A 27,431-nucleotide genomic window follows, 5' to 3' on the forward strand; every position below is an offset into this window, starting at 1 on the left:
GCAGACTTTTGTTCTGTCTAAATCTAAAATTAACAAACTGGAATAAAAAACACTAAATTAAACTACCTCACGAAGGTCACTGGGTTATTTTGAACTGAACCAACTAGGGTAATCCCAAAATTTGGACAGCATGCAGGTCACCGGGTTACTGACTCTCTGGCTGTCACAGACAACAGTGTAATTAAGTGTCCACTGACTGCTGAACGAACAAGCTTGCTTGACTAAAAAATGAATTGATTCTTAGCCGTGGTAATCTTTGAAATGTGGGAGAGTCTCCTACTATTTCATGTATGCCAACATAGTTACTGATTGTCTTCTCACCACCCCTTCCACCCCACCCTTTCTTTACCAGTACTGGCATCTCCTTACTTTACTTAAATATTTATGCAACTAAATACATATAAATATGTCTATGTATTTATTTAATTTATTTACACATCACACTCATTTACATCCTAATATGCCCCTGTATATTCGTTTAATACTAGTTTGCCTTATTTCTGAATGATGTACAGTCATGGCCTGTACATTTTCCTGTCAAAAAAAGAGAATAAAAAAAACTTGTGAAAAAAGACAAATCTGTCATATCTGTGGTTCCTTATATATTTAGATTATATCTATACGCAAATTCATGCTACACGTCTTATAAAATTATATATATACTTATTCGCATTTGTGGTATCATAAAGCGGTCGGATACTACTTCGTCTCTCACTTCTACTCTGAAATGGAGGCTTTTATTTGATAAAGTCACCGGAAGCTGCTTTTTTTAATCGCTGCCGCACGGTTTGACGTCATTATGTTACCCTGGCCCGGCTAGCTGTCATATGCGTAACAGGGAAGGCATGACATGGAGCTAAATTTTCCCATCTGCAGTTATATATGCGGCCTGGCTTGTTAAATCGATCTAAGGAATTGTCAGTTATATGTACCAAGTTAGAGGCCTTTCCGTTTTGACTTCTCGAAAAAGCAGTAGCTCGCTAACCCGATAGCTACCTTCTAACTTAAGGTGAAGATAACCACTTGCATACTGAAAGCATGGCGTTAATCCTGTTTACAAGATCTCGGGCACCTTTAATGAAAACGTCTCGATCCCTAAAGAATGAATTCAGGAAAGGCAAAGGTAAGGTTTCTGTGTTGGTTTGTTACTGCCTAGCTTGCTGTTTACTCTGCCAGTGTTGACCAAATAACGCTAACAATTAGCTTGTTGATATTAGCATCTAGAAGGGTCCTTTACATAGGGTAGGTGGTCCTGGCCCCGGTTTCAGGAATAAACACCTGACTACTCATCACACTCCGGGCGCTCATTCATTCTTTTAAGCTACCGATTTGAAACGAGTCTGTAAGAATAAATTGTACCGAGAGTGTATCACAGCGATGGAAGTATCGGAGTGATACACTCTAAGCGAAGCGTAACCAAGAGTTTAGGTTATCTGAGGACAACCTGGCAATATAATTTTTTTAACTTGGTTATCTGAAGGCAACCTGGTTACACACACACACACACACACACACACACACACACACACACACACACACACACACACACACGTTTGAGCAGATGCTCGTTGCTATGGTACCCTAGTTCGCTAGTGATTAGTCAGCACCTAGGAAGAACAAAAGAAGTAGGATCTGTGGATACATGAGACTATATTTCTGTTGTGTGTTATGATGATTTCACTTAGTTGATTCAAGTGTCTTGCTTTACTTTCACGATTGAGGCCAGTTTGTTTTAGCCTTGCTCAATATTTCACAACTTTGAAGCCGCAGAGTGATTTGGCAGATGAAAATAGCAAATAGTCAGTTTTATACAGCTGATTATGAGTAAAATCAGCATTGACTAGTTTTCTGTGGTTGATTAATTTGAGGTGGGTAATATGACGATTGCATTTTCTGTTTGGGATAGATTTTGCTATAATCGATTATGTCATTCTAGCTCTCCTTTTTTAATCTTTTTGAATATAAAATCCAAGGCATCGTGACTGTTTAGCTATAATGGATTTTTTTTACAGTATAGAGGACACTAATGCCCCAATACTGCAATATGCAAAATGCAATGTCCCCTTAAAGTTGCAAGAAAAAAAACTGTGACCCCTTCAGAATTACCAGGACTTTTGTCATGATCAATTATGAAATGTGGTCTGATGTTTCTCCAAGTGAAATGATACACAAACACAGTCTGGCAAACTAATAACACACACACAGTTTAGCTTTCCCGTGTATTTCCATGAATAAACACTCAAGAGGCAGACTGGTGGACACAAGTGAACTTTTGACCTTTTAGTAGTAGCAACAACCTTCCTGTAGTTGGTGTTTCAGTTCATCAGCGTTTCTGGGATTTCTTGATTCAACTGCGAAATGTTGGCATTTGTCAATGTTTTGTCTGGTATTTCCAGGGAGCGTGGTCTCTGGTTTGTTGTAGAATAATAATCAGGTCCTAAAGCATTTTTTAAAGAAAGTTTGCAAAGAGATGTCTGCAGAGAGCACAGTGGACCGTCTGCTGCTGCAGTTTTAATCTCACATCCTCAAATCGCAGATGTTTCTAGCATACTGGTTTACTTCCTTTTCCCAGCCTGTGCTCTGTGATTCTAAACGTATTCAACAAAGACATGAAAAGTGCACCAATTAGTGTACTGAGACTTAGTCACATAGATGCTTCTAAAATAAGATATTTCATCTCACAAGTTTATAAATTAAAGAAATTCAATGTAATGAAATCGCTCTTAGGACTAATATAATATTAAAGGAATCATAGCAGCTGATATGTCTGTGTGCTTGTGGCTTTAAAGTTAATAGGTGTACCACAGCAGGCATTAGAGATGTTACAGGTTTATGCTACAGAATCAATATCATGTCTGAAGTTAAGGTGATGTTTTTTCTCATTGCACTGAGCCTGGGGGTATAAATAGATGAGAGGGTCATAATGGGGATTTGCCTGTCTGCGGTGGACTGACTGAGACTGTGCTCTTGGCTTTAGGCCCAGATTATCAGATAAATTGCTTTCCATGAAGAAAGGTCAGTGCCTTTTATAACCTCACCTGAGACAACTGATATTCCTGTCTAATCATGTGTGAAAATGAGTACAGGAGTATTCATGTAGTATGGTTGAATCTACGTATTAATAAGTAGAGTTCTGAAAATCTTTCAAGTTTAAGATCTGTAATAATAGTGACCTGGAGCTGCAGATTGAGCTTTCTGTCGTGCTGTGATGGCTGAGCATTAGGGGTGGGGGAAAAAATCGATACTGTGTAGTATCGTGATATTTTGTTTGCTAATAATGTATCGATACAGGGACAGCAGAAATCGATATTTTGTTACAAAAAAAGTTTTTGTGGACTGGAACTCTCTGACTTCAGAGCATGTTGATCCTTTTTCTGAGCAAGAATCCTGACATTCCTTCACTGTCCAAATGTGTTTAACTTGTTTTTTGGCAGCAATAAACATGACAGTTTACTTATTTTAATTTAAGACATGTTTTATTTTAATTAAGTTTAAAACTTTTTTTATTTAATGTAAAATTATATTTTGTTTTAATTTACTTTCAAATTCTTCAGTTGCTGAATGGGCTGCATAGTTTTCATAAATTGCATAGTTCAGAATAACTATAATTGTACCAGATGGTTGCATTCAGTTAAGTTGGACTAGACTGTAATACAAACCGTTCAGTTTGTCAACAATAAAACTGACTGAAATGAGAGAAAGACTGAGTGCGAGGCTTTGATATTAGATAAAATGAATATTGATAAAGTTTACCTTTATGTACAGAATCTGAATATCGCAAAATATTTTAAAAAATTGCAATAATATCGTATCGTGGGATGTATGGTGATCCCCACCTCTACTGAGCATTGACCAGCCTGCAGTCCTTTGTGACCGTCATAGACAAACATAGTGAGGTACACGTACACTGTTATTGATTTACACATTTACACAATGCCAGTGTTCATTATCTCTGCGCTAGCATTCACTGTGATTGAATATTTACATTTTTGTGGGTCGAGCATTTCAACTCTATGTTTCAAACTTCGGTTTTGTTTGCACACAGTCTGCTGTCGCTCTAAAGAACGACAGCAGACTCCTGTTTTCTAAATGTGCATTAAGAATTAGTTTAAGATTTGTTGGAGCATGGATCTTGCAGTTCTTCACAGCAGTTGTTGGATTGGTTGTCTCAGCAACATGTGCATAAAGTCTAACCTACTTGGGGGGGCCGGTGTATTCAGTGTAAACAAAATTAGATGGATGGACTTAAACAGTGTTGACTAACCATGGCTGTGGCCTTTTGGTGGGGGGAACCGGTTGGGATTGGTGCAATTTGTTTCTCTCTTGCTGCGCTTGTGTTGCTTCTATAGGATCTCTGTAAAGTTCTTATATGTGTGAAAAGCTTTGTGGCCTCCCATTTGTCATCACTCCAATCAGAGTTTCTGGTCATGGTTTCCGGTATCGATATATTTGTTAATTCGCTAATTATCCTTTGGCTTTGAAGCTGAATGAGCCGGATCAATGTGGCCAGGATTAGTCTCTAAGCATCGTCCTTGAGGCGGTGATGTAAATCTTCTTATAGTTTCCCTGATTTTTCTTTTCGGACGATCCAGTTGGTAAACCAGTCAACCAATCAGTTGGCCTCACACCTTTTGATTGAACAAATCAATATTCAATATATTGTTATTCCCAGGTTATGGTTTCATGATTGGTTACTTTAGTGTAACATGTCCTAACATGTCCTAACTTCACCATATTCTATTCATTTTAACTAACAGCCCAGGCTTAATGAAGGTTTATTCCTACAGTTAATGCAGGAAAGCTTCTATCAGCAGTTTTCTTACTTCTGCTTTAATAAGGATTTTACAGTATGCAGCTATGCAACTGTCTGCGATCACATCACCACAAAAACAAAAATGAAAGGAAAAAGCAAATTATCTGAGAGTACACAATTTCATATCGTCATCATAAGTAAGAGAAACCTGGAATAGAAAGCTCTGTTTGTCTTTTTATTTCTTTCAACTAATTTTTGGAGAATGAATTTCATTGTATTTGCAGTGTTTGAATGCGAAACCAAAACCATAAAACCCCCAGGGGGATTCGAACACGGAAAAGACAGCAGTGCTGTGTAGCCTGGGGACATGCTGGAGAGTTGAGTTGTCCACTGTATTTCCAGGGTTTTCTCTCTGTGCTACTGTAGATGACCGCTAAGCCACAAAGGTGAAACTGTTCCAGTAAACTCTCTGTCCTCCTGGCTGCAGGCCACAGCCTCATGTTCAGCTGGGCCATGCTGGGCTCACTCCAGCCGGCCATGTGAGAGCTAGAAAAGGGGCGTGACCGAGCCCTCGGCTCTGGTGTGATTGGTTAGAAGTGTCTCACCACTCCACCTTCTAGCTGCATGCATATCACTGTAGTGGTCTGTGAACCCTGCTGTGGGCCTCGCTGAGGGTGTGAATAATTAGCCACCCAAGAAAGATCAGTGGAAAGATATTTACAGAAGACTGAGCGACTTCAAGGCGGTTCTGTACAGACAAATACATAAGAGCAGAATATTTAAAAACAAAACAAAACATGTGGCCATAGCAAAAACTAACTTTTTATGTATATACTAAAGCGTCCCCCCAAAATAATAAAAGGGCAACCTCAAGGTGAATTGACTTTTATGGGTATTCCTGAACAGGCGATTGCAAAGGACACAAAGTTTGATGATTGATGTTATTGCATGACTAGTTTTAAGCACAGTGTGTTTTTGCTAGTATGATTATCAGTTTATTAAGAAAATCTGCATAAATGCGTTGGAGCTGCAGATAACTGCCGATGAGCAGGTGCTGATTTGCTTCTGGGACGTTCATAAAACCAATATACACTGTGTGTGTGTGTGTGTGTGTGTGTGTGTGTGTGTGTGTGTGTGTGTGTGTGTGTGTGTGTGTGTGTGTGTGTGTGTGTGTGTGTGTGTCCGTCCGAAGGCTTTTTTTCCCCCCCAAGGACACACCTGCTTTAATCGTATTTTCTTCTTTCTTACAGGGAAATTACAAGAGGGTTCCTATTTCAGCTGCACAGCCTTCACACTTTCCAGTCAAAAGTAAGGCAATTAAACCAAATGATCCAAAATGTGTTGTATGATGTGCAAATTAAGATCTATCAGCATGTTCAGGTGAAATTCTATTTTAATTTTGTTTTTTTGTGCCTCCCTGTAAATTACACTCTATTCCTTTTTTATAGGAAGTCATCCATTTCAAATGCTGCTTTATATTTTGTCCAAGACTTGATATAAACTTTGGGTCCTGAAACTCTTTGCTCTGTGTCCTCAGACCTGATGGGCTCCGACTCGGCAGCTTGGCTCAGGTCTCTTCGTTCGGTCCTTCCTTGCCCGTGTCAGATGAATTTGTGGGTCCCTGTCAGAGCTCAGACACACAGCGGCTCTACTGCGCTTTTGCGTCGGGCGCTTCCTCTTCAATGTACCCTGCGGTCGGAGTGGGGCCCCAATGGACGATAGTACGACCGCGAGATATCTCTGGTGTCAGGTGGATACATACCACGAGGAGGAGATGGGATGACTCCAAGGTGGAGAAGTCGCTGCGTTCGTTAAAGGATAAGAAGAAGCTGGAGGAAGGAGGGCCGGTGTACAGCCCGACACTGGACGCAGAGCCTGTCCGAAGGACGCTCCGACAGCGGGTTGTAGATGAAATCAAGCACTACTACCATGGCTTCAGGCTGCTTTGGATCGATACCACCATTGCTGGGCGGATGTTCTGGAGGGTGCTGAACGGACATCCTCTGTCTCGCCGTGAGAGGAGACAGGTGAGTGTTGCACAGTGTGGCTGCAAGACATTGTCATTTCTGTAGAAGCTACATTGTGGAGAGATTGTTACTGCTTTGGGTGCTGCCAGGCTTTGTCTGCTGCAGGGTCTGGTGCCGGTTGGGGTTTACATTTTTAAATTAGACATTTTTTTTATGTATCTGTCCCGAATTACAGATCCTGATTTAGTTTAATGGTAAGAAAGGGCAGCAAACATTTAATCTTTAATAGTTTTTCAGGAATGAATGTTCTTTTAAAACCTTGCAAAAGATTTCAGTGTGATCATTGGAAATAGTTTGAAAGTGGGCTCACTGACCTTTTTTTTTTTTTTTTTTTCTTTTCTCAAACATTCACATAAAGCATGTAATTCTTTCGCGGTCATGCAGAAATGTAAAAACCTGCTGATTTCTGCTGGAATGAGCAGATTTAATGCCTGGAATGTATGCCATATGTCACAGATATGAGAAGACATTACCAAATCTATAAAAGTGAAGTGAAGATTACATTTGTACTACACAGTCATACCAGAATCCCAGTGCAGGCTATACTTTGATTCAGTTAGTGAACAAAAATGTAGGTGAAAGGAAGGGTTTTCCCTGGTGATTGCTCTCTCTGTCTCTGCACTGGTAACACACACACACCTCTGTGTGTGTGTGGGCTGCTGCAGTTTAGTTTCCAGCCCCTGAGGGTAAATATTTAAGCCTAAGATCTTTTTAATTTATACCAAACTCAGAGTAGCACAAAAGTGTGTTTATTAAATGAAAAATTGTTTGTAGAAGCTACAAGATCCAGCATTTCCACATTGAAATATGCCTTCTTTCTGTAGCCCAGAGCAAGAATTAATGCCAACCTCCAGTCAGCAAACAGTTTCCTTTTTTCACCTGGAACAAGCTTTAGCTTGTCTTTAACACAGTAATGTCAGTTTCAAGAATGTGAATTGAGCCCACTAACACAGCTAATGTAAGCTTATTTAGAAAATGCTAAAAAGAGGCTCGTGTTTTAAAGGTTTCTCCTGCCTCATGATCAGGTGTATCAGTAGTAACAGAGCTACAGAGCTCAGGATCATTAACAGCAGAATATGAAGAAGCGTTCAAACGTTGCTCAGTAACAAGTAAATGAAAGTTTTTAGTGCTTCCAGTGAAAGGAAACGATTCTTTTTCTAGTCCGGCTCAGAGTTTCCACTGAGGATAACCGACGTGAGTTTAAGAGATCAGCGATGACTGAGCACCGATTCAAGCCTGACAGCTCAGACATCTTGTTCTATACCGTTTTATCCATAGCCTCTCAATCCTAATGGGATCAATTATGGAAACGGGCCGCACGCTGTGTTTACTCATCAGGCGCCGGGCAGATTGTGCCTTTTCATTAAAGCTCTTCAGGAAGAAGCTTTACCTCGCGTACCAGATTCATCCCATCTCTGCACTCAGCCTACATCTCTCATTTTGTTGTGACTTTCACAACAAATCCCTAACGCAGCTGTTGTTGATAAATTCTGTGCAACAGGACATGGTATTAAAAATATGATAAATTCGATTATTTACACAGTTTTGTTTTAATACAGAATATATTCCAGTTATTAAAATGACTTCACGAGTATACTGCATGAGAAATGTAGGATTTGTGTGAAGTAATGCAAATATTTCTGATGAGACAAGCTGCTCGGAATCCACGGCAGCGCGATTCGCTGTCTGGACTGAGGCCCGGTTCGGTAATCTGCCAAAGGTTCTGGCACACACAGGTGTCATTTCAAGGAAGGTGGGCAGGTCAGCTCAGTTCACACTTATGTACTGTTACCTCCAATCCAGCAGCACAGGATGGTGCAGATTTAGGTGACATAATTGGCGAGTTGCAAATGCTTCTTAGTGACTAATTTAGACTTCTGCAGGGAATCTTTGTAGAGCAACGTAGCCTACGCAAGTGGCCGACGGCGACCCAGCTCTTTGTTGCGGTCAGGCAAACGTATTTTCTTCAGGTTTTTCCACTCTGTGTATTCCCTCACGTTCAGTTTGATAGCTTTGGCTATGTTCCCCCAGGAATTTGCTGACATCCATGAAATGTGGTGATTGTTATTCTCTCACTGATTAATTCAAAAACGGGAATCAAACGTAGGCCAATCACAAAAGTTGCGGCCTGTGTTATGAGATGTGTTGATACATTTCCAGGGAGGTGCACATCGGGTAACAGCAGAGGCTATGTGGCAGGGTATTAGAGGGGTTTGTGGTTACAACACACCTAGACATAGATTTGATACAAAGGTATTAACTGTGTGATGTAATGAGATCTTGTCTGGGAATCCTTCCATGTTCTTATTTTAATATGTGGCCAAATTCACATTTCACTCACTGCTTTATGTCCAACTTAAAAGAAACCCTTAAACTGATACTTGGGAATCTGCCATTATACATTTATTTTAATTTTGTTGAAAATTTTGTTGAAATTTTGTTGAAAATTCCCATTTAAAAAAAACGAAATGACCCATTTGCCTTGTTACACTTGATTGTAAATTCAGATGAAACTGTGATTCAGATTCATTGTTATTTGATTATTCGTGTTAAAACGTGCTGGAGAAAGTTATGGACATGCAGAGATTTTACAGCCGTCGCTGCAGAGTCATTTTACGACATGTTTCTCAATATCCACTTACACAGAAGTTCAGTAGGGTGTGTCATTCTGTGAAATGATGTGATGTAACCTGTTTTACAAAACTCTTAAGTGAAGACCAATCTTTTTTTTTTTAAGTCGCTTCTTTAATATTCAAATTCAGAGATATGTATGCGTCATACACCATAACACTGAGCCCTACAGTATACACATTCATTAACTGACTTCATTGTGATTATGTTAAAGCAGCTGGGATATAAAGCCTCAGTGGAATGCTAATGGTCGCAGGTCAGTGCAGAGGATGACCGCAGCTTCCCCCCATTAAGCCCACACTATGACCCCATCTGCACCTTTTCAAATGGAGCAGGCTCCCTCAGAGTTCACGTCCCAAACCCGTCTACATGCCATTCATCTAACCTGGACTGGCTTTGCCTCCTTAATCTCCTCCTTTCATATTCCCTTACAATACCCAGGCCTCCCATTTAAGGCTCCCTCCATTTGAACGTATCTCACCCCCTCCTCCCTTCTTTGATGTGGAACTCTGGGAGATGATATACATGTCAATGGGCCTGCAGACAAAGGCCTTTTCACTCGGGCTGGCCTAAATCCTTCACCCTACTGGCCCACTGACATGCAGGTGGGAAGAGCGGAGAAAGGAGGACTCGTGTTTTTGGCCTTTTCCCGTCTGTGCTGTTTCTGTAGACGGTTCGCTGGAATTGTGTCCTGGATGGTCAGCGAGCCACGTTTGGACAGCCGTACAATGAAGTCAGCCAGTGTTGGCCAAGTGCTTCTGTGCTCTCGGGATTGTTCGGGTCTGCGCTGAACAAATGTGCTTCCTGTTGGATCAAATGGACAGTTTTAGAGCCTTGTGAGGCCAAATGTTCCCTTTGCTCTATGGATCCATGCAAATACTGTGTGAGTGGACGGGGGATGTATAGAGGTGGGCTTGGAAGTGCTGACTTTTGAAACTTATTAGAGGGGCGATTGTAAGGAGAGAATAAAAGATGAAATCAACATTTTCACACAGTTTGTGCATTGCTGCTGCCCTCTGCTGGTGGCAGATATGAACTACAATGGTGGGAATGAATGGCACTTTTTTTTCCTGTACCCTCCATGTTTTAAAAAAAAAAAAAGAAAAGAAAGAAAAATCTTTAAAAAATATGAGAACACTTTAAAAACACATCAAATCTCAATGGTAAAAAAATCATGCATGCATCATTGCAGCAACACAAAATGATACTATGGGCTCCCACGTGGATCCTAATGAGACAACGGCTCTTTTGAAAATCCAAACGGGAGTGCTAACATAGATGCTCATAGTCTCACTTAAAGATTCCATCAGTTTACACAGATCTGTCCCATTTGCTGATATTATTTCCTTTTTTAAATTTCCTTTCAGTTTCTCAGAACATGTGCTGATGTCTTCAGACTTCTTCCTTTCCTGGTGTTTATCATCGTTCCCTTCATGGAGTTCCTGCTTCCTGTAGCTCTGAAACTCTTCCCCAACATGCTGCCGTCCACCTTTGAGACACAGACAAAGAAGGTAAGTAGAAATGGGTGGTTGATTATTTATTTATTTATTGTATTTATTTTTAGCTCCACGATGCTGGGTTTGCTAAATATTGTGATTGGAACTGTATGTCATATGTAGTTGTATTATTCAGGAATATTATACATGTACTTAAGTTGTTATTTAGATGGTTATCTAATCTAGACTATGACAGTAACAGTCTTAAATAGCCCTATATGACATTTTTATCACTTTGACCAATCTGTTGAGCTTGACCAGGTCTTGACTTGATATTTTAAGTCTTTATAAAGTAGTTTCTATATGTTGGCAATAGAAACCACTGGTAAGGATCACAGTGTCTAAGTTATGAGACAATTTTCCCCTAATAAATCATTAGTTGACAGTGAACACCTGGGTGGATGTGAGCTACCTCTACAAAGTTTTATCACAATCCATTCAAAACTTTTCAAGCTTGTTCACAGACGGTAAAACCCACACTTACAAAAACATGACCTCCTTGGTGGAGGTAACCTGCGTTCTGTCCTGTGTGATAAAGAAAACTTTTCTTTTAGAAGCTGGTTCCAGTCATCAAAATTGTATTTGACAAAAAAACGTTTGAAACAGTTTGTCTGCTGTGGATTCAACTATCCGTTCCAGCCTTGAACGCAGGCGGACTGTAGAGATTCAGACTGTGTTGGTCCTCATATGTCTCACCATCAGTGCTAACATCATTTGAGTGGGATTTACTGTAGTGCTTTTAAGCAAACTGAATTTGTAACCTCTTGCTTTTTAGGAGGAGAGGTTGAAAAAGGAGCTGAGGGTCAAACTGGAGATGGCCAAGTTCTTGCAGGACACCATTGAGGAGATCGCTCTGAGGAATAAGGCAGCAAAAGGCGACGTGACGGAGGAATTCTCCACCTTCTTCCAAAAGGTCTGCTTTCTAACACCGAGCAGTGTGAAATGAGGAGAATAAAAAGCTCATTGCTGCTCTCTGGTGGTGAAAATATTAATTTATTTTTATTTAAAACAGAGTTGTGACCAGTTGATTACCATTAAGAGCGTTTATAGTGGAAATTTAAGTATTTCTTCCGTATTTTCTTGTTACTACATGCTTTCACTGACTATATTCATTTCATGGATTATTCTTTGCACGGGAGAACAGCAGTACATCTTTTGCATGTAAACCTGGTCTCATTTAAACTTTTTACAAGCCCTGATCTTCTCATTACTATAGATCCGGGACTCTGGGGAGCGTCCCAGTAATGAGCAGATCATAAAGTTCTCCAAACTGTTTGAGGACGAGCTGACGCTGGACAACCTGACTCGACCTCAGCTCGTGGCGCTCTGTCGTCTCCTGGAGCTCCAGTCAATTGGGACCAACAACTTCCTCCGCTTCCAGCTCATTATGAAGCTGAGGGCCATCCGCGCAGACGACAAGGTACGAATCTCTGTGGTTAAAAGGAAAAATAAACCTGTTGTTTTATGTCTGAGCACACGGCAGCACCCGGGTGAATGCAGCGACACTGGCCGCTGACTCTGTGTGACCTCTTCTCTGTGTTTATCAGCTGATAGCAGAGGAGGGGGTGGAAAGCCTGAATGTGAACGAAGTGCAGGCAGCGTGTCGTGTCAGAGGGATGAGATCTCTGGGAGTCACAGAAGAACGACTAAGAGAACAACTCGGCCAGGTAACGACAACAGCAGACAGATGGGGGCATTTTTCATTATTCACTGTAAAAATAAAGTAGAGGTTTGACCGTCTGGAGACTTCAGGAATGGCATCAGGGGTGAAACTCTTAAGATGTATGTTTGAGTGCATATTTGTAATAACCTCTGTAATGTTGTGTTTGACTCTGGTAGTGGTTGGAGCTGCATCTCAACCAGCAGATCCCCACCTCTCTGCTGCTTTTGTCTCGAGCCATGTACCTCCCAGATACCCTGTCTCCTGCAGACCAGCTGAAAACCACGCTGCAAACACTTCCTGAAATGGTGGTATGTAAACAGTACAGAGCTGGGATATAAAGTTGCAGGCAGTACTTTAAGCTCAACACGCAGCCTCGGTCAATACTGGAATACAGGCGAATATCCTGCCCTCTGCTTGCTTTTCCAGACCAAAGAGGCCCAGTTAATGGCGGCGGAGTTGGAGCTCTCCAAAGTGGATAACAAGACCAAACTGGAGACCATGCTTCAGGAGGAGGCAGCCATACGGCAGGACAACAAGGACCGAGAGATGGAGAGGCTGGCTGATGCTGCAGAGAAGGCTGCCAGGGTACTGACTCTGTATGATGTCTGTTCAGTGTTTAGGCCAGGTGCTATTTAAGTCTTTGATACCAGTGCCAACAAACTGACAGACTTTATGAGCCAGTTTAAGATAAAGTTATTATTACCAAAAGACCTTAAAAGAGTCTGACCAAGCCTTAGAGGCCATGCTTTTGCTACACAGTCGTGAGTTTTCAGGTAGAATGATGTGCTCTTTGTTTTTCATTGAAGCTTCAGCTTAGAGAAATCAAAAGGTTTCTGTAATATTCCACATGATTGGATTAACTCTAAATCTGCAACTTTCTCACAAGAAAAACTAACTGCCTAACCCTAACTACTGCAACAAGGACACATCTCCCTTAAAGCTGAAGGCTTCCTGCAGTCGTTTGCAGTGTTGTTTCTGTAGGTGTTGCTATAGGGTTTGAACCATGCTCTGTTTTCTGCAGGAGGGTGAACCAGAGCTTCAAGCAGAGAGGATGAAGCGCAGTGCGGCCGAGCCAGCTTCATCTAAAGCCGAAAAGGCAGCCGATTCAGAGACACTGAAGGACACCGCACCCATTATAGAGGGACTCAAGGTAAAGTTAGTAATAGATGATAACATTTATTTTATTTATTCTGTTACATGTTTAATATTTTTATGCATTTATATAATATTTGACTTAAAGTCAGAATTCTAATAAAGCTTTTCAGTTTAACCCTCTAAACCTGCCTCATGTGCTGCACACATCCAGTTTTCTACTACACGTAATATCATGTTGTATAGTTTCCTTTACCTGGAGCTTTAATTTCAGACAACAGAAGAGATTTGCATTGATTGTATCATATCCTGATGTTGTTGTTTTTTTTTTCACTCACTTGTTGCTGCCTTTTCATTCTGTACCATGCAGTTTGAGCAGTGGCAGAGGTTTCTGCGTTTCCAGGTTGGCTTTATTAACACCTCCTCCCAAATGATCCCTGATACTTGTTCTATCCCTGAACCTATGGTGTCTGGTCTTCCTCTGAGCAGATCCAGATGTGGGTTAAACAGCACTAGCATGTTTTTTCCCCAAGACTGAGAACATAATCAGAGTTAGAGGAAGTACTGTCCATATTCACGACAACATTGATGCTGACATAAACCAGTAACTGCTTAGTGCTTGCAGATGAGAGCAACAACAGTGTAGCGAGGGCAGGTTCAGCTTTGGGATGAAAATCGTACAGATTCCAGTTTCAGACCTGTTATAAAGACTCGGAGGAAGTTGTATTTTCTGAATGTGAAATTTATTTTTTCTTTTCTTTTAAAAAAAAAATTAAAACAGCAAATACAAACGTCCATATATTTAGGCCAAATTGCGCTAATAACCTGTGGTGAGTATTTGTCTGCACTTTCTAACTTATAAAAATTCCCACTCATTACTTTTATTTTTGAAATTTCTTAAAGAGATGCTGTTTGGCCCACGTCTACACGGACCTCCCCTCGTCAGTCCTTCAAGCCGTGTAACATTTCCATCCTTAACTAAAAACCTTTGTAGTGCCACAGTTGTTTTTTTATGTGGAGTATCCCACTATGCCTGCCAGTTTCCCTCTTTTACCACTTATATTTAGTTGTTTTAGGGTTTGTTTTGTATCAAATCCACATGTTATACGTGCTAAGTGAAGACAGTGTTTGACCTGGTTCATGTAGTGGTATACACCCATCTTGCTCCCATCTACCACGTGGCTGTGGTAATAATTCACAATCTAAAAAAGTAACTTTTTTGTGAACTTCAGATTAGGTTGTCTTGATTTAAAAGAACATATGTTTATATTTTCTTCTTTTCTTTTTTTTTTTTAATAACTTCCAGGCAGAGGAGATCACCAAGGAAGAGATTGACCTGCTGAGTGATGCCTGCTCAAAGCTGAAGGAGCAGAAGAAACTGCTGACTCTGGAGAAAGAGGAGCTGGAAGAGCTGAAGGATGATGTCCAGGAGTACAATGAGGTGCCTTATTTTGGCTTCAATGGACAAATTTAATGATTTATTGCCAATCAGGCCTAATTTTTTTTAAGCAGTTTTACCTCAAAATGGAGTATTAATTTGTAATGCTCGAACTTCTTTGGCTTGTTTTATGTGGTTGTTTCGGCGTTTTTTTTGTGTGTGCAAAATTTGCATCTGTGCCCTGTTTTCCAGGATCTGGAGGAGATAAAAAAGGAGCTCTCCAAGACTGGTCAGGAGAAGGCCATAGAGGAGTCAAAGGCCAGCCAGCGGCTTTCTAAGAGGGTGAACCGTATGATCGGTCGCATTGACAAGATCATCCTGGAGCTGGAGAAGGACAAGGTCATCCTGGATGGACAGATGGACAGTGGATCCACCCCACCTGTTGGGTAAGAAAACAGCAGCCATAACAGCTTCAGTGAGAGAAGCTGCCGTATAGCATTAGACAGAATTGGATCTGTCACGTGTAACTGCTTTCACTGGGGGACTCTTTGATTTCAGGGAACTTGGCGTCATGATAGTTTTGCCCTGCAGATGAATAATTCAACATCTAAGAAATTTATTTACCTGCTTTGTTACTAAGCACCCATTTTAAATTCCGGCTTAATGCCGAAGTTCAAAATAACAATTTTACTAATGACTAATACTTATGTTTTTTCAGTTTATTTATTTTGTTTCTATAATTGTTTTTCATTTTGGTGTCTTATTGTGCAGAACGCTCCCTCAGTCTTGTCCTCAGACGCCTCTACATGCTTTTACATGGTGGGCCACATACAGCCCACTTTGATCTTGATCCACGGTGTCTATTTTTTATTTTTTGTTACAGTAAACTCACTGTAAAAATCCAAAATTTCTATAGTACATAGTGAAAATGGTAACTTTGTGTCATTTCATGTTCATCTATCTCTGATTTACTGTAGTGTAGTATGAATGGCAGGGGGCGTGGTCTATATTAGTAGAAAATGCCGCAAAACTTGTGAAAATACAGTTAAACGTCCAAAATTTACCCCTCCCTTCACATTTTCCAGAGACATCTATTGGGCCAGATTGGCGTCTTTGGTGGGCCGATTACATTTGACACCCTTGCTCTACATCATTAGTTCAGCCAGTATAGACTGGCAGCTGTGACACTTGCGTCAAATAACAACCATCCTGTTCCCTTTGACACATTTTGTCTTTCATTCAAATTCTTCTTGCTAACCTGAGTGCTAGCTTAATGCGCTACCTGAGTAAGCTAACACCTTGGTCACTGGCTCACATCTTCCTAACAGACTAGACTTTGCCATAGAGTTAGGCTTTGGAGCGTGTTAGCTGCCACCTCGTACCTAGCACAATAGCTAGCTGGCCAAGCTACTTGCATTATTGCCACATGGCTCAGTAGCATAAGCGCTAACCACTACACTAGCCAGATCACTCTAGCTCTCACCACAGCTGCCTGACCCAGTTTATCTATTTTAGGTTGCTCAGGTAGGCTGAATGAATGAGAAATGATTTAATTTGTTTTTAAAAAAGAGGGCTGCCCCTGCTGGAGTGTTGATAGAAGCTTCTAAGGACAATGCTGACCGAGCGTTCCCCACAGTGAGACGCCTCAATCGTATTAACGGCCAACCGGGCTTATGAAATGAATAACTTTAAGTTATTTATTCCCACTTGTGGTTTGGTTAAACAGATAAATCATAGTAAAATGTTATTTTACCATTCTATAGAAAGACTATAAGTCTTTCAGCTCTTCATCACTCTTTGAATATTTTATATTCAGAGCAAACAAAAGCTCTTGATACAACACAAAGATTGGCTACTGACATCTGTATCTATCCTTTTATATGCAAAATATCAGTTAGCGAGGCTAAAGTGATCAATGTGCTCCAACTGCTGTTGAACTAGACCGCTCTGATGGTTTTGCAGCTGCGTGTGTGTGCTAGTCTGTAAAAGCCATGAAGCTTTTGAAAGTGAAGGATCCACAAGCAACCTTTTAATGAAGAGCGCCGTTCGCGTTGGCTTGTGACTGCATAGACAGACTCACTGTTAGCATATATCTGATGGGATAGAGTACATCTTTCCTGTTTGTAAAAGTTAAACAAGTTGATTTTAGTAGAGTCCGCATCAGTTAAATCAAGCTAACCAAATTAAGCTGCACAGTCTGGCCTTTAGTACTTTGATCTTCTTCAGATTACATTTCCTTGATTTTTAAAGCAACACTTGTAACATGTTTATACTTTATATCAGCAGGTAAACACAATGACAACAGGATGAAAACATCAAAATGTTGCTTATGGATCATTGACCCAAATGCTTCATGACATGTATCAGTGTATCTAACATAGCTTGTCTTTGTAATTGATAACTTTATCATCTTCATTGTCATCATCACCATCTTCATCATCATCATCATTAGTGTTACTGTAAAATGGTGGTGGAGATAACAAAGGGAACAAAAGGTTTCCCCCCCCTCAAAAGTGAATAATACCTTTTTAATGTCGTTTTCAGTCGTTTTGACTAAATTGAGTCCCTAATTCATTTGAAATTTTACAGATTATTCTTTGCTAAATATAGCGGTGCCAAGAGGTAAGCAAAACTGGGGTAAACTGCCATTTGCTTGCTTGTAACATGCTAGCATGGTTTTTCAGATGCTGAAACGGTGCAATAAAGGATCAAACACTGCTCTCATCTTATTCTCAGCTTCCATTTCTGCTCGCTACATGTGGTTGCTGTGCTTCAGACGTGCTAAATGTTGTTTTTTTTTGTTTTCTTTTTTAACCTATTTAATGAATTAAATCACATTTAATTAAAATAAAATGATTGGAAATGTTTGATGTTTGTTCAGACTGTACGAAAGTCTCCGAAATCTTAAAAAAAAAGGATGTATTGGACATTATTTGGCATGTAAGCTTCTGTTTCTATCATAGGGCAGCTTAAAGAAATTAGTTTAAAACAAATATGCTGCATTCAGCATGAATAAATGCGTTTAACTAAATCAAATTCAATTAATCCTGCCGTTATGACAAATTGCACCAAATTTTTTTGATTGGTGTGTTTTTTTTTTTTTTGCTGATTTTTTTGGGAACCTTGAATGCAGCATGTTGACCCTAGACTTCTCCACCACATTTTACGTCCCGTCAAACCTGGTAACCGTTTCCTGTATACAGTCTGTTCTATACCTTTAGGGAGAACCTGGTCAGCATCGACGAGCTCATCAACATCATGCGACAGATCCAGAACATTCCCGAGCACAAGCTGCAGAGCATCGCCGAGGCTCTCGACGACAACAAGGACGGGAAGATTGACATCGACGACGTCATCAAAGTGAGTTGATCTGCTATGAGGAACATTGTTAGGGATGGGAAATGATAAGAATTTAGCAATTTCGATTTCATTATCAATATCATATCAATAATATTACATACATGCAAAATGCTGAGTGCTCAAATGTTTGTGCATGTTGGAGGTATGTCCCGTCTTTGTTGTGATCAGTGTTCATTACTCAAAAAGTAATTATTGCACAGAACACTTTTCTTTAAAGTAATGCAGTACGATACTGAACCACACCCAGGTTAAAGACACTCGTTACGTTCATGTCATGTTACTCTGTAAAATGATCTGAAACTGTCTCATAATTACTATTTAACAATATAAGCCTGCAGGCTAGAGTTCCAGATCCTAGTATAAACACAAAGCCAACAACACAAATACAAGATTAAAACCAACACAAAGAGACTTTAAAGCGATCGTCACGGTGATTCTACTGTAGACACATGAACAGGTAGAAACGGAGACTGCAGCCTGAATGCTCATCACTTTGTTACCTGTTGAAGTTCAGCAGCGGCTGATTTCACTTATTCATATAGCACATTTAAAAACAGAAAGTTTGCCCAAAGTGCTGTACAGAAACAAAGGGGTAAGAAAACAAGATAAAAAAAACACTGACACTCACATAAACGCATAATAAACATATCAACTCACACCAGTCTAAACGCTATAGAAAAAAGGTGAGTTTTCAAAATTTAAAAACAGGAAGCAAAGATGCCGGTCTAATATTTAAAGGCAGCGTATTCTAAAGTTTTGGAGCCATAATTGAAAAGGCTCGTTCTCCTCCATGTTTTAGCCTAGATTTTGGGACAACCAACAGCAGCTGGTCGGCTGACCTAAGGGTCCGGGAATATAAGGCTGAAGTAACTGGGAAAGGTATGGGGGGAGCAAGACCATTTATAAACCAGCGTTAGGAATTAATTCTGTCATGAACAGGAAGCCAGTGGAGAGAGGACAGTTCATGCCAGTTAAGAGGCGGGCAGCAGCATTTTGAACTGAAGACGTGCAAGAGATCCTTGGCTGACTCCAATATACAGTGCTTACAGTAGTCGAGCCGAGTTGAAATAAAAGCATGTGTTGGTAAAGTTGGTCCAACACTTTCTAATCATACAGGAGCAGTTTGTTGACAAACTGCATTTTTCAGCATTATCTAACACAGTGTAAGAACAACTGTACAGTACTCTGTTTTGGTAACTATTGTCCAGGATGTAAATATGTAAAAATTTTGTGTGTTTCTGTTCTGTGTCCTGTTTTTTGTTTTGTTTTTTTTCCTGCTGTTACAACCAAATTTCCCCATGTGGGACAATTAAAGGATTCTATTCTATTCCAAGCTAAATTGCTAAGAGATTATTGAATTAGCATTTTGGATCCATGGCCAGGTACAGTGGGGCAAAAAAGTATTTAGTCAGCCACCGATTGTGCAAGTTCCCCCACCTAAAATGATGACAGAGGTCAGTAATTTGCACCAGAGGTACACTTCAACTGTGAGAGACAGAATGTGGAAAAAAAAAATCCATGAATCCACATGGTAGGATTTGTAAAGAATTTATTCGTAAATCAGGGTGGAAAATAAGTATTTGGTCAATAACAAAAATACAACTCAATACTTTGTAACATAACCTTTGTTGGCAATAACAGAGGTCAAACGTTTACTATAGGTCTTTACCAGGTTTGCACACACAGTAGCTGGTATTTTGGCCCATTCCTCCATGCAGATCTTCTCGAGAGCAGTGATGTTTTGGGGCTGTCGCCGAGCAACACGGACTTTCAACTCCCGCCACAGATTTTCTATGGGGTTGAGGTCTGGAGACTGGCTAGGCCACTCCAGGACTTTTAAATGCTTCTTACGGAGCCACTCCTTTGTTGCCCGGGCGGTGTGTTTTGGATCATTGTCATGTTGGAAGACCCAGCCTCGTTTCATCTTCAAAGTTCTCACTGATGGAAGGAGGTTTTGGCTCAAAATCTCACGATACATGGCCCCATTCATTCTGTCCTTAACACGGATCAGTCGTCCTGTCCCCTTGGCAGAAAAACAGCCCCATAGCATGATGTTTCCACCCCCATGCTTCACAGTAGGTATGGTGTTCTTGGGATGCAACTCAGTATTCTTCTTCCTCCAAACACGACGAGTTGAGTTTATACCACAAAGTTCTACTTTGGTTTCATCTGACCACATGACATTCTCCCAATCCTCTGCTGTATCATCCATGTGCTCTCTGGCAAACTTCAGACGGGCCTGGACATGCACTGGCTTCAGCAGCGGAACACGTCTGGCACTGCGGGATGTGATTCCCTGCCGTTGTAGTGTGTTACTGATGGTGACCTTTGTTACTTTGGTCCCAGCTCTCTGCAGGTCATTCACCAGGTCCCCCCATGTGGTTCTGGGATCTTTGCTCAACGTTCTCATGATCATTTTGACCCCACGGGATGAGATCTTGCGTGGAGCCCCAGATTGTGAGAGATCATCAGTGGTCCTGTATGTCTTCCATTTTCTGATGATTGCTCCCACAGTTGATTTTTTCACACCAAGCTGCTTGCCTATTGTAGATTCACTCTTCCCAGTCTGGTGCAGGTCTACAATACTTTTCCTGGTGTCCTTCGAAAGCTCTTTGGTCTTGGCCATGGCGGAGTTTGGAGTCTGACTGTTTGAGGCTGTGGACAGGTGTCTTTTATACAGATGATGAGTTCAAACAGGTGCCATTCATACAGGTAACGAGTGGGGGACAGAAAAGCATCTTACAGAAGACATTACAGGTCTGTGAGAGCCAGAGATTTTCCATGTTTGAGGTGACCAAATACTTATTTTCCACCCTAATTTACGAATAAATTCTTTAAAAATCCTACCATGTGAATTCATGGATTTTTTTTTCACATTCTGTCTCTCAAAGTTGAAGTGTACCTCTGGTGCAAATTACTGACCTCTGTCATCATTTTAAGTTGGGGAACTTGCACAATCGGTGGCTGACTAAATACTTTTTTGCCCCACTGTAACTCCCTGATCAGTCCTTAAGCGCAGGTGTGATCGACTTTGATCACTGGCAGGAGGAAAATGGGTCATCATCGATCCGAATTTGGCCTTGGAGCTGCTATCCAGCATGCCACAAGGAACTGCAGTTTTTATAAAAAATAAACAAACAAACAAAAAAGATTAATCTGATTCATAAATTATACCAACCTCTAGTGGGCATTTGAAGAACTGCACTCTTTGGTATCTACTGTTGGCTTGATTTTTCAGCGCCTGCAGTTTCTGTTTGGAGGGATTTTATTTTTTTTTTAACATCACTGTGGTCATGTTGCCAACTTGACTGCCAAATACATGTGTTTTATACACCGTTTTTACTTTTGCTTTTAAAAAACATACCACAGTCTTAATGTGTTTCTAGAGGTTTGATATGCTTTAAAATGAACAAACTCAAAGAGTCTCGCTTGTTAAAAACATTTCAAATGTATGGCATGTTTATGTTTAACCTAAAATATCTCCAGCCCATTTCATCATACAAGCCTTTAAAAGATGTAATGGAAACTAATGGGAGGCTATAAACCAGGACAGAATGGAGGCGTCCAAAATAGTGTCAACACACAAAAACATAGTATCCTGTAATTTCTACATCCAAAATACTTCGCTTTGTTTGAGTCTCACCAAAACATTCTGGTCTTTCCCATAAGTACAATAGCGCTTTATAAGCATCATCAAAAGTTGAGGGTATTGTTATGTGCATGTATATCCTCCACGTGTCTTCAATTGTCTTCTATTCTGTGGTTTTAACCAAAAAATGTTTGTTTTTTTTCAGGTAGTGGAACTGATCGACAAGGAGGACATCGACATCTCCACCTCACAGGTGGCCGACATCATGGTGATGCTTCAGAAAGAGGAGAAGCTGATGGGGAAGGAAAAGGCCAAAGAGAAGGCAGAGAAGGAACAGGCAGCCACACTCAAAAGTTAACTCATTTTGCTTCAGAGACACGAGTGTTTGTAAAAAATGAGCACTCTCCATTGTGACTGGTATCTGGTCATAGAGGACTCTGGACACCAGGTTGATCTGGAGAGGTCGAGAACCGCAAGGTAACAGCTGCCTTCTTCTGAAAATGTCATTCTGCTACAAATTGAGCTCCTAAAAATAAAAAATAAGAAATCTTCAGAGAAGGCTTGTTGCCTTTTAAAATGTACAAATTCAACAAGAAACTAAATTTCTGTCATGTTAAAAAATTAAGTAAGATGTGTGGTAGTTTTACTTCAGTATTTATCAGTGCAGGGAGCACAGTGACATGGAATTGAAAGCTAATTGGAAAAATGGTTTGGGAAATGTGTTATCAGACGTGTTATTTAAAGTTGTAGGTGAACCGTCTTGCCTTTCAGTTCGTTCATGTCATCATCTCGGAGAAATGAGCGATCATTTCCGAACTTTGCACAGTCAACATTGTCATTTCTGTCATTCCGCTCACTTTATTTCCTCTTATATTTTATTTATCCACCTCATACCTGTTTGTAAAGTTTTTTTAAGTTGTACTTGGGCAGGTAGCTTATCGCTGGCTATAACGGTGGCTGCAACCAAAGATGTTATTGGTATTGGAAACAACACAAAAATACTCAAAACATGTTGAAATTACAGGTTAAAAACAATCCATTTTAAAAAGGGGCTTCTAGCGATTATATGCTAAAAACTATTTAGGTTTTTCTTAGATAGGACATCAAACTTTTTCCATGAAAACCAAAACTATAGTACTGCAATTTCTTTACATTTTGCACTCACAAATGGGGAAAAAGTACATTTAGTGCAGCTCTTCATAGATCTTCACTTGTAGCTCTTTATTTAATGCCAAAGTTGCACTGAGATGCATTAATAGCACATTCGAGGTACTCCTAAAGTCATCAGACAAAACAGCAAAGATGGATTTAAACTGTGTAGGATCAGTGTAGGGACAGAAGCCACCAATTAAATGCGTCTGATGCTGCTGTGACAAGTCAGTTGGGCTGTCCCCGAATGGTCCTTCGTTGGGTTCGTGTTCGCCCTTCAGTTTGGATATTGAGATGCTGTTGTTGTTGTAGCGTTTTAGCAGCTATGATGTTTTGCTTGTTCGCTCTTTCAGAGCAGCCTTCGTTATCCGTCACTAAGGCTTTAAATGTTCCTTGTTGATTTCTACCGAAGCACGCAAACCCAACAAACGATACTGGGGACGGCAAAGTTTAGGAAAGTAAGAGATTCATTTTGCAGTAATTAGTCTGGAAATCGTCCGCTCAGGCAATAGATGAGTTCATGAGTTGTGTCGTAGTTGTCATCGTTTAAATGCAAAGTGGCCTTCTTATCACACAAATTTTATGGTTCTTATAACACTGCATATTTATTTCTGAGGATTTTTAAGAATTTAACGGAGTTGTGACATTTTCGATTTGCATAATAATTTAATTCTGAACAAATTTGGATGAATTTTAAATTTTAGTCCTGTCTTTTTTTTCCTTTTTTGTTCTTTGCACTGTAGCCATGAATGTACGTAGTATGTAAACAAGATTCCTCAGGGCTGTGTGATGATTTTAGATGATTAAATATGTCCTGCTACCTATCCACATATCCCATTCTGTGTTCACACTGCATCAGCTTTTCAATGAAATTTGAAACGATGCTAACTGCACATTTCGATCAGGGGTGCAGTTAATTATTATTTTGCTTATTGGTGCTTCCTAAAAACTTAAAATAGAGTGAGGAAAATGCCCCCTAGAAGACTCCAACCTCATGTTTCCAGTTCGCTAATCCCTCTAATAAATGAATGGAAAACAAATATGTATAATAATGACATTTGATTCCCTAACCATTAATGGTGCTGACAGTATTTGATAAATATTTTTTTTCTGTCTAATTATCATTATTATGCAGCATTTTGAAGACACGTTGACATTTCTGACATCTAAATGATGTGAAATGTAATCTTAATGAACTGATTCATGGGGGAAAAGGGATCAAATAGAAGAATTTCAGACAGATGTATCTAATAACCTCAGATAAAAACTCTTGGTAGTGATGAAATCCAAAAATCTGATTGCTTCTTTGACCGCTGGTGAATTTCTCACATAACTGGCTTCCTGTCCAGCCACACGCGGGTGCCGCGTGAACCCACCGTAACGCCTCCAGCCGCCTCTGTCTGATGAGCTGACCTAGTTTACGGTCTTTGCCGCCGCTCTGGTGTTCCTCCTGCATAATCAGAGAAGAACTCGGGTGTAAACGAGGGTGACGGAGTGGTACTTAAGATAATGCTGAGTGGACAACGCTTCATTTAATCAATTCCCAGAATCCGCCGTCCTACACGTGGAAGTTTAAGAGCTTGTTCATCTTCCATCGGGCATCGTCCCAGCTCGCATCCAGTGCTGCCTGGCGGAGCAAAGGCTCTGTTTCGCCTGGGACCAGTCAGACTGATGGGTGCGGGGTAAACACTCGTCCCATACATGGGCCAAAGCCAGCTCCACTAGAGGGTTGTGTTTAGGTTAGAGACGCTCCGGCGGGACATGGCACGCCGTGCGCTGCATAAATCCGCAGCCAGTGTAAACACTTTAAAAGAACGTTGTGACAACGTCTCGTTTACACTCGGCAGGAGAGCGTGGTGTTTGTGTCACCCCTCCCGCCTGACAAGGGTGAACTCTGAGGAGCACTTTGTATATCAGCACGACTGGCCCTGTTTGGGACAGAGGGTCAAAGGTCAGAGAAGGGGAAAGAGACTAATACCAGAGTGTAAGACTGATGGAGATCAATACACAGGGTTCCTGTGCAGGTCCAGAAAGGGTTGAAATCGACAGGGACCTTTAATGCGTTGCAGTCATTGCTGAAATGCAGATTGATGTCAGTAATGTGCAGTTGCACAGAGCGCTCCTGAGAGCTTATTTTTTACCTTTAACATGATTTTTGCCATGTTTTACTAAATGCACGGAGCTTCAGTTTAGCCAAAGACACCTGACTAGTCAACAAGCAGATAATCAGCCACTTTTCCCTTTCTTTTGATGTGCAAACAGCTAAAAACAAACTGGTTCCACCTTCACCAGTGGGAAGATTTGATCATATTCTTTATACTCAATTGGAGCAAACTGGATATCTACCAGTCTAGCCAACTCTAAAATTCCAAGATGATGGAAAAGGGTGAAAAAATACATCTCAAAACCTACATATTACCACAAAATGATTGCAATATATGAAAACTGGTCAAAACTTCAAATAAATTCAAGAAAACTCAAACTTCCCTCAAACTAACACTTCCCCAAATGATTGTATGTCCTTGTCTGTGGCTGCTGTGCTGTTTAAACTGCAGTCTTTGAGAAAGAAGGAGGTGTAGAGATACAGTTGGCAGCGAAAGCAGTTTGACTCGAGGCTTGTGTCAGCAAATTTTCATTGCCAACCAGGCCGAGGCTCATTTCTTACCTTTTATTCCTTCATTTAGTTCCCTCATGATATTTTAGAAGAAAGTGACTCAGGAGAAATAAAAAGGTGAGCCGATTTTTAGCACACTGTCACTAACGTTGACTGTTCTCTGCACAGTATTGCCACAGTGTAAATGCACTATTCGTTTTTTTTAAGCAGTTGGTATGTGTTGACTGGCCGTCTCTGTGTGAATGTCTACAATACAAACCGTCCTCTCAGACTCCTGCTCAGTTGTGGGTGTTGGGTTTAGAAGAACAAACGCTTAAAGGACAATTTTTTTTCTTTTCTCCCATTTTGAGGTGGAACAAGTGGCTTCAGCTTGTTAGCAGTATGCTGTAAATCTTTAAAGTCATCCGAGCTGATGAACTGGGAAGCCGACCTTAAACCTTAATGACTGAACGCTTGCTCTTTAGCCTAAGCTGATTCCACCAGTTTAGTTTTTCTTGTCAATTTCTGACAAAAATCTACATATTTTGTGCTATCAGGTAGAGTAGCTAAAAAGCATTGTGGACTTGGCTTCTTTTGATGATATAATCGTATTACTCTTCCTGTTTGGGGTTTGATGAGCTTGTAGTAACACCTCCCCCCACTTCTTTTTTTGCACCAGTCTTTTTTTTAATTATTAGCGATATGCTGCTTTTTGTAAATTATAATCGAGTTTTCTCTTGTGCTGGATGTAAGAGTACAGTCTGTGTAAAGAGGGAAAGGGCAGCTGAAATGGGTAAAGCAGTGGGGATGTGCTCTGTCTGTATTTTCGGTTAAAAAGTAGAAAACGTGTTTCACTATATTTTAAATCATAGTGCAGCCAGACCCATTAACCCGGTAAAGACTGAACCTTGAAGTAGTTGCCAGAAACTTCTGGTATAAGGGTTAGGGTTGTAATAAAGCTAAACTCGTATATGAGTTTTAATTTGTATCAATCATGAATTTATTTAAGTTTTTTGGGTGGAAAAAAATCGCACTGATGATGTCGAGGGTTAAAAATTGTTCTAAAGCTGTGTTCAAGAAGAAGGCGGAGTGCCTCCCCTTTTAAGATCAAACTTTATTGATAATTTATTGATATTGATATTGCTTTGGGATCGTTTGTGTCCGAAACGGCAATCTTTCAGCACAGACTCTAACTGAGGATGCCAAGGCAAATTCACAGCTTTGTCGCCTCCAAAATGCACTTTGGCTTCTTTCTGAACACACAGACACACAAAAAAACCAAGTCCAAAATTCATCTTCGATGTGTTTTAAAGCATCAGAAAGGCCACAATCTGCTTACACGATATTAAACCTCAGAGAGGGGGAAAAAAACAAAACCCAAAGAACTTTATGAAATCTAGTTGTAAAAAAGAAAACCAAATAAAAAAGACAGAAATCAGAGACGTTGCAGTAAAATTGCAGTGTAAAATCTTACCCGGTGACACGGTGTTTTTGATATGTTAAAGATAATCCACGTATAGCCTGCTGCAGTTTGCTTGAAAACATTTCTGTTATTTATTTATTGAATCAAAGTTTCCTTTTTTTCACGACTGGGTATTTGATTTTAGTTGAATTTCAAATGTATGACAACACTTTGTAACTGAGATCTTGTGTTTATGTAAAGAATGAATCACAAGTTTTGAATAAATTATGATTTCTCA

The 27,431-nt window shown here is 40.4% G+C and overlaps 1 protein-coding gene across 3 annotated transcripts; it reads left to right on the forward strand.

Annotated features, from left to right (window-relative positions):
- Window positions 1-791: 791 nt before the first annotated feature.
- Window positions 792-27,431, forward strand: letm1 (leucine zipper-EF-hand containing transmembrane protein 1). 3 transcript variants are annotated; one of them, XM_085390810.1, is made up of 15 exons: window positions 792-1,123; window positions 6,004-6,061; window positions 6,291-6,780; window positions 10,779-10,922; window positions 11,683-11,820; window positions 12,124-12,327; window positions 12,455-12,574; window positions 12,747-12,878; window positions 12,997-13,155; window positions 13,592-13,720; window positions 14,969-15,103; window positions 15,293-15,486; window positions 17,630-17,662; window positions 18,244-18,400; window positions 22,195-27,431. In XM_085390810.1, exons 1-15 carry the CDS (start codon window positions 1,039-1,041, stop codon window positions 22,345-22,347), a joined length of 2,331 nt encoding a protein of 776 aa, XP_085246936.1. In that variant the 5' UTR covers window positions 792-1,038; the 3' UTR covers window positions 22,348-27,431. The 3 variants fall into 3 exon arrangements, with proteins under 3 accessions (XP_085246936.1, XP_085246935.1, XP_085246934.1); XM_085390809.1 differs by lacking the exon at window positions 17,630-17,662 and having other exon boundaries at window positions 18,262-18,400; XM_085390808.1 differs by lacking the exon at window positions 17,630-17,662 and having other exon boundaries at window positions 793-1,123.

Source organism: Rhamphochromis longiceps, linkage group LG19 (genome assembly GCF_057381845.1).
Source record: "Rhamphochromis longiceps isolate RC_006_pf linkage group LG19, R_longiceps_female_GT1.1, whole genome shotgun sequence".
NCBI classification, from domain to species: Eukaryota; Metazoa; Chordata; class Actinopteri; order Cichliformes; family Cichlidae; genus Rhamphochromis; species Rhamphochromis longiceps.

What these genes read in the sequence shown, in the direction of transcription:
- letm1 (XM_085390810.1), top strand. Translation starts at nt 1,039, where the DNA reads ATGGCGTTAATCCTGTTTACAAGATCTCGGGCACCTTTAATGAAAACG. An exon ending in TTCACACTTTCCAGTCAAAA is followed by an intron (nt 6,062 to 6,290) that starts GTAAGGCAATTA and finishes CTGTGTCCTCAG; the next exon opens with ACCTGATGGGCTCCGACTCG. An exon ending in AAACACTTCCTGAAATGGTG is followed by an intron (nt 12,879 to 12,996) that starts GTATGTAAACAG and finishes TTGCTTTTCCAG; the next exon opens with ACCAAAGAGGCCCAGTTAAT.